The following is a 13,561-nucleotide window of genomic DNA, read 5'->3' as shown; positions in this document are numbered from 1 at the left end:
ACAACAAGTAAGATAAACACGTAAAACAACAAGGTACAAGTCAACACAAATCCATAACCACGGTACACGTCATTACCTATATTATGCCATCTAAGCCCAGCTGTTCCAAGTCTCAGTGTGACCAATCTGAACCAGTATATCACAATCATATCACAAAAAGTCATCACCTATGTTATAGCATCTAAACCCAACTGTGCCAAATCTCAGTATAACCATTCTGAACTAGTATATCACAATCATATCACAGAAAACCTAGAGGTGCAATGCAATGCAATAATGTATGAATGATGAATGCAATGCATACGCACCGTACACATATACTCCGACCGATGGAACATCACATCTCAGCAGCACAAGCCATGGGGAACCCGCGAAGTCCATGTACCAGTCACTCCGCACACAGCCCAGAGATGACTCCATTCCCACCTATACACCTCATATCAGCCATTCCGCACACAACCTAGAGATGACTCGATATACAATGTGCTTCAATGCATCAATATTTCCTTCTCACTTTCCATCCTCAGTACCATAATAATGCAATATCAATGTATCATAGAAATGAGTTTGAATACGATGCAATGTAATATCAACAACCAATTCAATCCCCAACAGTACCACACATGGAACACAAGTAATATCAATAATAAGGCTACACAATAAGCCATAATGGAATCATAATTCTCATCTCAATATCAAATCAAGTTAAGTACCGCAATATCATAGTCATGATATATCACTAATCAGCAATATCCAATGTCTTAATGTGGCAACAAACCAATAAGTAAATAGAACAAGATAAGTCAACAACGCAATGGGGTGGCTAGTGATGTGCCGTGAAATTATAGCACATTCAATGCTTTTTGACCTTAAGTTTTACTTGTTTTTAAGCAATTCAGTATCGTTTTAATGTGTTTTAGTGTTGCTGCAGGATGATAAGCATCTAGAAGGACAAAATCTAGAAAGTTACAGAATTAGCTTCGGTGAAGAATTACTGACCGTAATTTCAATTACGGTCCGTAATCTTGGATCGTATTGAATGATAAGTTAAAACAGAAGGTGCAGAAAGAAGGTCGACTTTTACGGACAACTATTACGGTCCGTAATTCAAAACGTAAATTTCAATGTGGTAGAAAACAGAAAGGCAAGTTTTTGGATGAAGAATTACGGCCAGACAATTACGGACCATAAATCAAATTACGGTCTGTAAAACTTGATGAAGATTTTGTCCAATGTCAGCAGGAGAGCCAAGTCATTAAATGAAACACGGTCCGTAATTTGTATTATGGACTGTAATTGGTGCCGTTAGGGACTAAGTTGTAATTCTGTAATTTTTACGTTTTTGAAACCTATAAATAGTCCAACGCAGGGTTTTATTTATTATGAGTTGTTAGATTTTAACTTTTGGCTTAGAACATTAAATACTCTCTTGGTTTTGAAGATTCATAACATCAATTCAAGTATTGTCAATTTCTCTTTTCATCAAAAGTAAGCAATTATGAATTCGTCAATCTCTTATTTCTCGTTCTTTGTCATGAGTAACTAAACACCCTTACTAGGGTTATAAACCCAATGATGAGTGTTTTGTGATTGGGATAGGAATTGTATGAGGTGAAAATCTCACGTACGGTTTTGGAACGGAGATTCTTTCAATTGAATGACGACCATAACCGATGTCGGCTCAATCCGAAGGAAATTATGTATTTGTGATTGATATAACATTTAATGGATTGTTAGGGTTTATTTATTCTTCATTCTTCATTCATAATTAATGGTTGCAAACATTGACTAACGCCATAAACCTTGATTTGTTTGGAAAAATAATTAGGGTTTGGTAAGAATAAATAACGAGAACTCAAAGCTTTACCCTTTTTTTAATAAATTCACTTCAGAATAAGAAGAATTTACTTGACATAATTAACCGTTCTTCATATCAACTTTCTTATATTTGGGAAAATCATAGAAAGAGATAATCTTTATTTATTGGGAAATAGTAAAGATTCACATAGAGGTTAAGTGCATCCATACAAACGATCCATTAGAAGTATATCAAGATCAAGACCCATGATCATACAATTTATCTAAAGAGGGCACAACCTTGGTTTCTTTTACCATAAATTACAATCCAAAGCAATTTAGTTAGAAATTAGTCATAAACAACCAACTTTACAAAAATCATCGGATAAAGGCATTAGACCTAAATTAAGCATTCTACGATTTTAGTAACCTTCTCACGCCATATTTCCAGTGGGATTCGACCCCAACCTTCTTGGGTTACTATATTTGACATAGTCCGCTTTACGCTAATAAAAGGTGTAATTTGAGCTTATCAAATTTTGGCGTCGTTCTTAGGAGAATACGGTTTTGAAATTACTAAATAGTGTCTGCTTTTGATTGAAGTCTTTTGCTTATTCCATCACACCTTATTTGTTATTCCTTGTAAACCAGGTGAACATGAATTAGAATCAACAAAACCAACGTGGAGCAGCTGGTAACCAGGGTGATCAATTGAATGATCACGTGAATGAAACAGATGAAGAGAATGTCTTCGCTGATCTTGTTGCTTAGGAGGACTATGCATCTGTTATTGTTCATCCTCAGGTTGGGGCTGCAAGTGTCAAAATTGACTCCTCTTTTTACTAGTTGTTGAATCTAGAGGGCTACTTTCAGAATTCTACCGAGAATGACCCTCAACGCCATTTGCAGAATTTTGTGGATGTATGTGCTCATCACATCCGAAACAGCGTTCCACAGGACTCTATTCGATTGAGGCTTTTTAAATATTCCTTAGCTGGAGATGCAAGAGCATGGTTCGAGAAGCTACCCCGAAATTCTATTAATACATAGGCAGAGATGGTAGCAGTCTTTCTCAAGAAGTGGTATCCTCCTAGCAAGAAGGCTGAGATTTGTGACAAGATCTATGAATTCAAGCAGCGACCAGAGGAACAATTATATGAAGCTTGGGAGAGATTTAAAGAGTATTTGCAGAAATTTCCAAGTTATGGTTTTTCGCATCACATATTAATGGAGAATTTCTACCAATGGCTGGATCCCGTGACGTAATCAATTGCAAACAACACATCTGATGGTTGTTTTATAGATAAATCTTACCGACGAGCGGCCAACATACTTAACAGGCTGACTATGCACAATTAGGTTTTGCACTCGAACAATGTCGACCTTGTCCTCTATGGTAGTGTCATGATCCAGAATATGGTGAAGGAGAATCAAGATACCGAGCAAACATTGGCTCAGCTTGCAACGAATATTTTCTTGCTAACCAAGAAGTTTGATGAGACTCAGATTAAGAAGGTAATTATTTGCGAAGATGATTCAGGTATGCGGAAGGAGATGTACCAGGTCCAAGAGGGTCCATTTCATGGGGACCTCCTATGCAGGCTGAAGATGCGAACTATTTGAACAATTCTCAAGGGGGTTATCAAAGGCAGAACTACCAAGGCGATTACCAGAATTAGAATCAATGGAGACTCAGCAGGGCCAAGGTACCTACAACAACAACTACCCAAGGAACTACAATAATAATTGTGGTGGTGCGAACCAAGGGAGCTACAACAACAACAACATTTTTGGGAACAAGAGTTCCAATCCTGATATACCACCGAAAGGGCAATCAACAGAACAAGGTAGTTCGAGGGTTAAAGCAATGCTTGAGAAGGTTCTGGCAAATCAATCCAAGTCTGAAAGGACATTATCTGGGCTAATAGAGACAGTGGGATCCCATACAGCAGCTATTCAGAAGCTCGAGTCACAGATGCGTGATATTTCTAGAGAGCAGCACCCTCCTAAAAAGGGAGGACTTCCTAATGACACTATTCTAAATTTGAAAAATGGGGGAGGTGGTGTAGACAGTGTGTTTGCCATTAGTACTCGGAGTAGTAAAATACTCCAAGGTCTTTGAAAAGAAAGTTGTTGAGCTCTAGCCTATTGATGAAGAGGAAGAGGTGAAGTCTGAAGCACCGATTATTGTTGATGAGAATCCTAATGACGAGAAATCTGCTGATATTCCAGAAATTTCAAAGGAGGCTGATGGCAAGAGCAAGCAAACTGTGAAGGGGCTCTCCGCCCCTTGACTCAGCTTTTCAAATCTAAATCTCCCTTTCCTCAGAGGTTGGTAAAGAAGAAAGAAGATGCTATGTTCGAAAAAATTTATGATCAGCTGAAGCAGTCATCTCTGAATTTTTTATTCTTAGAAGCTGTCAAAGAAATGCCTGGTTTTGCTAATTACTTGAAGGACCTGTTAACCAAGAAGAAGACGGTGCAACATAAAATCGTGAGTTTGACTCATACTGTGAGTTCCATCATTTCAACAATTACTGTCCAAAAAAAGGGAGATCCTGGGGCGTTCACCATTCCTTGTTCTATGGGGCATCATGATTTTGCTTGTGCTCTGTGTGATAATGGGGTGAGTATAAATCTGATGCCACTTGTTATCTACAAGCAACAGGTTTGGGGATGCTAAAGCTGACGACTACTATGAGGTTATAGATGGCTGATAGGTCTATTAAGAAGCTTGTTGGCTTGGTTGATGATATCCTTGTGTGGGTTGGTAAATTTATATTGCTCGCTGATTTTGTGATTCTTGACCGTGCTATTGATCGAAGCATTTCTATTATTCTGGGAAGACCTTTCCTTGCTACCGGAAGAGCTCTGATGGATTCAGAGAAAAATGAAATCAAATTCCGAGTCAACGATGAGGAAGTTACTTTTCAGGCAAGTCAGGGGATGAAGTTATCAAGTGCTTATGAGAGCATTTCGGTGATTGATTCTTTTGATGTTGATGATGAAGCTGTGGAGTTCAAGATGGAAGAAGAAAGTTTGGGAGAAGCTCTGGCTGGTATTCTTGTAAATTTTTATGCTTAAGACATGGAGGGATATGTGAAGATTATTAATTTGCTTGTTGGGTTGGGTTCATATTCTTACCACCCAAAGAAGCTGAATCTTGATTTGAAAAATAGAACAACTCCTCCAGCAAAGCCTTCGATCATTGAACCACCAAAGCTGGAGCTTAAGCAGCTCCCATCACATTTGAAATATAAGTTCCTTGATTTGAATAATACATTGCCAGTGATTGTTTCAGCATTACTGACTGAGAAGCAGATTGAGAGACTTTTGAAGGTATTGCGTGAATATAGACGTGCTACTGGTTGGACCATAGCAGATATTCGGGGAATTCCTTTTGGGATCTGTGAACATAAAATCGAGTTGGAGGAGGATAGCAAGCCAAGTGTGGAGCATCAAAGGACCTTTGAATGAGAACATGCAAGAGGTCGTCAAGAAAGAAACCATCAAATGGTTAGATGCTGGAGTGGTTTATCTGATTCTTTGACAGTAAATGGGTGAGCCCAGTCCAATATGTTCCAAAAAAGGGTGGCATCACAGTGGTTCCCAATGCAAAGAATGAGATGATTTCAATGAGGACTGTAATCAGATGGAGAATTTGCATGGACTATCGCAAGCTTAACACTGCCACTTGCAAGGATCACTTCCCTATGCCTTTTATTGATCAAATGCTTGATCGGCTAGCGGGGCGATCTTATTATTGCTTCCTTGACGGGTATTCGGGCTACAATCTTATAAACATCGCCTTGGAGGATCAAGAGAAGACGACTTTTACTTGTCCGTATGGGACATTTGCTTTCAGCAGAATGCCCTTTGGTCTTTGCAATGCACCGACTACCTTTCAGCGGTGTATGAGGTCGATATTCTCTGATATGGTGGAAGACTTTCTCGAGGTCTTTATGGATGACTTCTCGGTTGTTAGTGATTCTTTTGATTACTATCTTGGCCATCTGGGTCAAGTGCTTAAACGCTGTGAGGAGACTAATCTGTTCTTTGAATTGGGAAAAGTGCCACTTAATGATGAAGGAATGGATCGTCCTTGGGCACAAAATCTTTGAAAAAGGGATTGAGGTCGATCAATCAAAGATTGATGTGATTTCTAACCTTCCTCCGCCTATCTCAGTGAACGGTGTCCGTAGCTTTTTGGGACACGTCGGTTTCTATAGGCGTTTCATCAAGGATTTCTCAAAAATTGCTAACCCGATGTGTAAGCTTCCTGAAAAAAAGGCTAAGTTTGAACTTGATAAGAAGTGTTGAAAGGCATTTGAGGAATGGAAGGAGCGGTTGACCACAACCCCTATTATTGTATCTCCTTGTTATACCCCGCGTTTTCAGAGCATGAGTTTGACATGTACCTCATCATAGTATATGTGGAGTTTTAAGGTGTTTCAAAATCCTAAAATGAAGTTCGTCGAGTCTAGTTTGTAATGCAACAAACCGTTCATTGATGGGACATCGGAGTAGAGAATTCTAGACGTTACAAATCGAATCTGTCGACGCAGAAATAGCTTTCCGCGGTACGGCTATAGCTACGATGCTACGGTCACGCTACGATCTTCTACGATCCTGCTACAGTACTGTAGCTACAGTAAACCGACTTCAGCAGTCCGTTTTAAGGGACAAAATTCTCATTTTTTTTCAGCCAAAGCTCCAAAAATTTCCAGAAAATTCAGCACAAAAAAAAAAGGGAAAAAAATTCCCAAGCCTTCAACTTGATTTCAAGAATCATAATTTTCTTGAATTCTTGTCAAGTTCGAGATTCTCTACAAAGTGGTATAATTATTATAGCAAGAAAGCTACTCTTGGTTGCAAGTTCACAAATTCAAGAAAAGGAGAAATTGAAGGAAAGGTAAGAATTTTTTTTCATTCTTATGTTATGGAAGGCTTATATATGTTGTAGCATGTGAAAATGAATAAAAGTATGAAATTGGTGTGTCATGGTTATGTGTGTGGGTGGCCGTGTGCTATTGAGCAATGGAGAAGGATGAACAAATTTCATTTGTTATGCTAATTGTGTTGTGGTAGCTTTGCGGTGTAAAAGGAAGAGTACTAGCCATAATTTGCATGAAAATTTGGTTGTTAAGTTGTTGTAGGAAGTTTAGTGATTTTATGGTAAATTTATGTAATTATGGAAAAGAATTGTTAAGGTGCAAATTGTGATTGTTGTTAATGAAATTGGAAGATAAAAATGTGTTGTGAAAGTTTATGTCGAAAATTGGAAGGTTTTAAGTGAGTTGTGGTTTTGGTGGAACTTTTGCATATTTTGTGGAACTATATGAAATGCTCTGAATTGCACTTGAATGGTCTTGAATTAGATAAAGAATATGGGAAGTGTTGATACTAGTTTGATAGTATGAAGTTGGGATGGAAGTTGTTGAACTATGTAGTGAAGAGAACTATTTACGTTATATGCGTTTCGTGATGCTTTTGATGTTATTGGCATTGTTGGGCTGTTGTTGTTGATTTGGGCCGAGCCATATTCTCGGGGATGCTATAGGTACGGGGAGGTCTTTGCCGGAATTTCAGTAGACCAGTATGATATTAAGTTGAATCCTTAGAATTAATAATTCACAATTGGTAAATGTGACCATTTGTAGGATTTTGACGAAACGGGATTGGAGTCTTGACGAGCTTAACAAGCAAGAAAGGTATGTAAGGCTTTACTCCTCCTTCTTTTGGCATGTCTTAGACCTAATAGGCTTGGATATAAGCCTTGGGGATGATTCTATTCTTAGAAATCTAAGTTTGATTTGACCTTTTTCATTCAATGGAATTGAAACAAATTTCTTGTGCCTCGATGAAATAAGTGTTTAGACATCTACGTCTTGTCCAACCAAGACCGAATTGCACTAAGACTATCATAATGACTCCGTAAAGCTCAATGTATGAAATTTACGTACGCCACCGTGACTTGACCCGAGGTGGGCCCACAATGCTCGAGATCTTTTGTATAGTTCCATTTGGCTTATTTTGGTACAATAATTGAAGGAAACTTTTGGACTGTTGTCCCGACTACCACAGACGAGTTGGTTAACTACTTCATTATGTTCTATAATATACTTTCTTTGGTAACAATGTTTCTAATATGATTATTACTTCGGTTTTCCAAAATGGTTTCGGAAATGCGTTTGTGGTTACCGATGACTTTTAAAGAACTAGTTTTGTGCAAAGAAACACAAAATTGATTTTTCTAAAACCACTCCGATGGGGTGTGAGATTTTAATATTTAGTCTTTCTAAACCACTCCGAAGGGGTGCGGTGGCCTCGGCTTATGCCGAGTGTGCTATGGCCTCGGTACGTGTCACGAGCGAGCTACGGCCTCGGTGATCCTCGAGTGTGCTATGGCCTCGATTCACGTCCGGTACACTATGGCCTCAGCTTATGTCTGAGTGAGCTATTTTTCAAAAACCACTCCGAAAGGGGTGCGAGATTTTACTATTTTATTTCACTTACTACTTATGTTTACATTATCATTACTATTATGCCCGAAGGGGCCGTCTTTATTATTATGCCGGAAGCGGCAATGCCCGAAGGGGCCATCATTATTGTTATGCCGGAAGCGGCAATGCCCGAAGGGGCCACTATCGATATCGAGCCGGAAGCGGCTGCCCGAAGGGGCTATCATTATTATTATGCCGGAAGCGGCATGCCCGAAGGGGCCATCATTCCTACGCCGGAAGTGCTACCTGTCCGAAGGACTATTGTGATACTATATTTAGATTGTGCATTCTAGAATTCGTGTACTCGTATTTATATTGTGTGTGCTTAAAGAACGTGTGTTCACTCGCATCGTTTACTTCGGGGAGTGTTCTAAGACCCCATGTTTACATTTATGTTTCTTCAGGCCGAGGGCCGGGTAATGAGCTTGATTGTGACTTCTTCTCTCTAAATTAAGCTATGGTTATTATATGTTATCGCTTTACATACTCGGTACATACTTCGTGACCCCTCCTTCTTCGGGGGCTGCGTTTCATGCCACGCAGGTACGCCGCATGAAGAGAAGACTTTGCTAGAAGTTGTTCCCGCGGGATTGGCGAGCTCCATTTCGGTTCGGAGTGTTGCCGAGTCGAGTTTGTATGATATGCCTTCGGATGGATGTTAGAGACTTTGCAGACAGTGTCGTGGGTGTTGGTTGTCAGTCTGTAAGCGGCTCCACCAGCCGATACGTCATATGTGATTGGTTTTGTTTGACTATAGATTGTATGTAATTTGAAAGCAACGAAAGAAATACTTCTGAAAGTTATATTTTGCCTTCTATCTTTATTCGAAAAAATTTATGTGTGTAATAAGAGTCTGTGGGTTCGCTCGGCTCCGGATGTGGGGTCGGGTGCCCATCACACCCTAGTAAGGTCGGGGTGTGACACTCCTGACTGGTCTCTGCCTTTCGAATTGATGTGTGATGCAAGTGGCTTCGCTATCGGTGCTGTGCTTGGACAAATACATAATAAAATTATGCACCTGATCTATTATATGTGTCGGGTAAGATAACATTGAATGCTGCTCGGTAAACAATAAATTACACGGTTGACACACGGAGCAAGAGCTGCCGCAATAGTTTTTGCTTTTGATGTAAGTTTCGGGCCTATCTGACGTTAGGGTCCAAAATCGTGGTATACAACGATCATCGAGAGGAAAAATTGTGATGTATATGAACGTATTGTGATACTATTAAGGATGACAAAGAAGGAAGCTAAGCCACGATTAATCCCATGGGTGTTGTTTCTGCAAGAGTTTGACTTTGAGGTTAAAGACCGCAAGGGGACTGAGAATCAGGTTGCTGACCATGTCTCTCGGCTTGAAGAAGCCGAGAGACCTTTGGATGAGCTAGATAGCAGTGATGCATTTCCAGATGAGAGGTTGTTGGCTGTGTCAATAGAGGTGGCACAGTGGTATGCAGACATTCCCAACTATTTGGTGACAGGCATAATTCCAGAGGAGATCAAGGCATACCAAAAGAAGAAGTTCTTGCGGGATTCTCGTCAATACTATTAGGATGATCCACGGGATTCTCGTCAAACCATTGGGACAAGCCATACTTGTTCAGAATGTGTGCTGATAACATCATTCGGCATTGTGTCCCCGAAAGTGAATGATGGCGATTCTAAAAGCATGCCATGACTCTCATGAAAATTTGGTTGTTAAGTTGGGAAGTTTAGTGATTTTATCATAGTGGTTACCGGATTTATTGTTGTTAATGAAATTGGAAGATAAAAAGTTCTTGAATACGGTTACTACTGGTCGACTATTTTCATAATGCAAATCTATTAGTGCGATCTTGTGATCAGTGTTAGAGGCAAGGGAGTATAGGTTGAAGGCAAGAGATGCCTATGAACTTTATGATGGAAGTGGAGGTGTTCGATGTCTGGGGGACTGATTCTATGGGATCCTTTGTGAGCTCTGGTGGCATGAAGTATATCTTGGTTGTTGTGGACTATGTGTCAAAATCCGTAGAAGCGGTGGCTTTACCTAACAATGAGGCCAAAAGTGTCATGGGGTTCCTAAAGAAAAACATATTTACTCGATTTGGTACTCCGAGGGCTATAATCTTTTGTATGATGGTGGTTCCCTTTTTTTTGCAATAGACCTGGTTTGCGGGACTGATGGAGAAGTATGGCATCAAACATAGGGTGGCAACACCCTATCATCCTCATACAAGTGGGCAAGTTGAAGTCTCTAATCGGGAGATCAAGAGTATTCTAGCTAAAACAATGAATGCAAACAGAACTGATTGGGACTTCACCATTCAAGCTCATTTTCGGCAAAGCTTGTCACTTGCCGGTTGAACTTGAACATAAGGCTATGTGGGCCTTGAAGAAATTGAACATGGATTGGGAAAAAGCGACCAAACTCAGGTTGTTTCAACTCAATGAGATGGATAAATTTCGGTACAAGGCGTATGAAAGTGCAGCACTTCATAAAGAGAGGATGAAGTTGCGATATCATGAGTGTTAAGAAAATCATGGATGCGAGAATTCTACTGAAGGTGGTGGTTTTGTTTGACTTGCTTTCTAACTCTCGGTTGAAAAAATTTATGTGTAATGCTAGGTTCGCTCGGCGGATGTGAAGCTAAAATCAAGGTGGTCTAGTCTGTTTGAGGTGGTAGGTGTTTCACCCCATGGGTCGATTGAACTGATGTCCGGAGATGGAACTCGGACATTTAAGGTGAACGGGAAGAGGGTGAAGCACTATCATGGGATGGTTGATGGAGATAGAATTGTTGATCGATATTTCCGGATGAGAGGTTGTTCAATAGCACCTTGAACCAATGCGAGGCATAATTCGGCAAATACCCTTGCGGGAGTAAATTGGTACCACCGTCATGTCGCCATACTTGTCAAATCAAGCTCTCGGCATTGTGTCCCCGAAAGTGAATGATGGGAGACAACTCTCCGGTTGGGGGTCCATAGTGGTTGCAGTGTAATGTTTATTTTCTTTTCCTCTTTAAAAAAAAAGTGTACATAGGGTAACGTTTGCTTTGGTGCAGGATTAGAATGCAGAAAACATGGGTGACAACAAGTAAGAAAATCATTGGACTCACTATTTAATACATGGAAAATTACGCCAAGTGATTACGGACCATGATACAACAAGTAAATTTCCATGTCACAAAACGATGAACATAAGGCTATGTGTGTTGTAACATGAAAAATTACGCCCAATGGATAAATTACAACCGTAATTCAAATTCGAAAATTCGAATTCTAACCATGAACTTAAATTTTCATGACACAACATAGTGAATTGCTTAACAAGTTAGCATGAAAGAATATCGGATGGAGTAATTTCGGTTATAGCACCTTGAAACCGTAATTAAATTATGGGCATGAATTTTTAATGTCTGGCAGAGGGTTTTTTATTACTTAATATACATGCCTTTTCTCATTCCCACCACTTCAAACACAAACTCCTCAACTCCCCACTATCAACCCACGACCTCATGACCAAAACCCATTAAATTCCTCCACTAATTCCTTAAATCTACGCTAACCCAAGCTAAATTTTCATCAGAAAACCCTCTTGCCATCCCTCTGCTCGAAAATTTAATTGTTTGTGGTTTTTGCTATATTTCTCTCTAAGAATCTACTCTAGGTTCATCAAAGCACAGGTATGTTGACATTTTAATCCTTGCTTTACTCTTATAGTTGAAAGTTTAGGTAGGTCTTGAGTAAACTAGGATTTTAAATTTTGAGATTCCATGATTAATGACATTTGTCAGTGAGGGTTAGTTATAAGTTGTTCTTATAACTTCATGGGGTTGAGAAATCAAAACCCCAATGGGTTGGAGGGCATTTCAACTAACGAATTTCATTGAGGATTTCGAGATTGTTATGCTCGCCAATTGCTCATTGCGAAATAAGGGTGAAGTCTGAGTAACCCGTCCCCATATGAATTGAAACCATGTGAAAATGTTATGTGCATGATGGCTTGACCAAAACCCGAAGCAAAATTAAACTCAGGTACACTTTGACCTCTGATTGAAAATTACGGACTCAATTACGAATCGTAATTCAAATTATGGTCCTTAATTTTCACAGACAGTACACTGTCACTTGTGATAAAAAATTATGGACTCTGTTACAAACCGTGAATCAAATTACGGTCACAGACAAATTTTTTTTTCATTATTTAGTTGTTTCATTGTAGCTAATAAGTGCCTCTTTTATAGGAATGACAATGAAGCATGGTACTAGAAGAGGTACGGGGCCCCGAGCTTCGGGCAGAGGTAGAGGCCGAGGCAAACAGCCCGAGATCGAGCATGCTTTGAATGATTCCCCCTCCCAGTCTGAAGAGGAGGTGGAAGTCATACTAGTAAAGAAAAGAAGGGGGGCCCCACATTCGGAGCCCGAGGTAATGACACCTTCAAAGTCCAAGTCTGGCTCCTCCCAGTCTAAAGTGGGGGAGTCAGTCGCGGCCACATCGGGACATGAGGGAACAGAAGATACAAAACAAGCAAGCAGCTCATCTGAGCCTGCATCTAGCCAGGCTTAGATCTTCGAGGCATCTCCAGATCCAGGGGAAGAAGGCGAGGGTCGCCGATTGGCCATACGAACTAATAAATTGGCAGAAGAGAAGCTTCGATTCTCTGTGAAAGGCTCCAAATAATTTTATGAGGCCAGGTTAGCTCCGACGAAAAAAGGGGTAAAAATGTAAAGGAATATATTAGAAGAACGAATGATGGTATTCGAGGGTTTGCCTGCGTACCCTCGCATTGCGGAGACTTTACAGTTTTACCAGCTCGGTATGTTCAGTCATCTGCCAGGGGAGTATTGTCCATAGTTGGTGCGCGAGTTTTATGCGTTCTATGGGGCCCTCCTATACATAATGAAGAAACCCAGTACCCAATGGCCAGAAGCCCCCATGCTTGAGTCTGTCATAGTTCGGAATGTCAAGGTGGATATCTCTTCTAAAGCAATCAATCACGTGCACTTTGGTGATGATTTCGTGGAGCCAGCCGATGAGCATGAGTTCCTTGATAAGAGAGATAGAAAAGATGAGAGTTCTGTGAGGCTGCATCCTTAATAACTAAGGGTGAACAAGTATGGATAAAAAAACATCCAGCCAAAATTTGGAAAAGTTGTCTGACCACTGAAGGCAAATTTTGGTGGAGCCTAGTCAGATACAAAGTGCTCCCAACTAAGGTGCGAAAATGTTCTCTCTATGAATTAGGCAGTGACAGTCACTGCATTGATGACCCGCTATC

General features: G+C 40.2%; 1 protein-coding gene across 1 annotated transcript; it reads left to right on the top strand.

The window, feature by feature from the left end:
* Nucleotides 1-3,664: 3,664 nt before the first annotated feature.
* On the top strand, nucleotides 3,665-4,881 carry LOC132065977 (uncharacterized). The gene is made up of 5 exons (XM_059459390.1): nucleotides 3,665-3,869; nucleotides 3,955-4,067; nucleotides 4,127-4,423; nucleotides 4,507-4,731; nucleotides 4,822-4,881. The coding sequence occupies exons 1-5, from the start codon at nucleotides 3,665-3,667 to the stop codon at nucleotides 4,879-4,881; spliced, it is 900 nt and encodes a 299-aa protein (XP_059315373.1).
* The last annotated feature ends 8,680 nt before the right edge of the window (nucleotides 4,882-13,561 follow it).

This window comes from Lycium ferocissimum, chromosome 8, assembly GCF_029784015.1.
Source record: "Lycium ferocissimum isolate CSIRO_LF1 chromosome 8, AGI_CSIRO_Lferr_CH_V1, whole genome shotgun sequence".
Classification (NCBI taxonomy): Eukaryota; Viridiplantae; Streptophyta; class Magnoliopsida; order Solanales; family Solanaceae; genus Lycium; species Lycium ferocissimum.
This window is presented reverse-complemented; position numbering and strand designations above follow the sequence as displayed.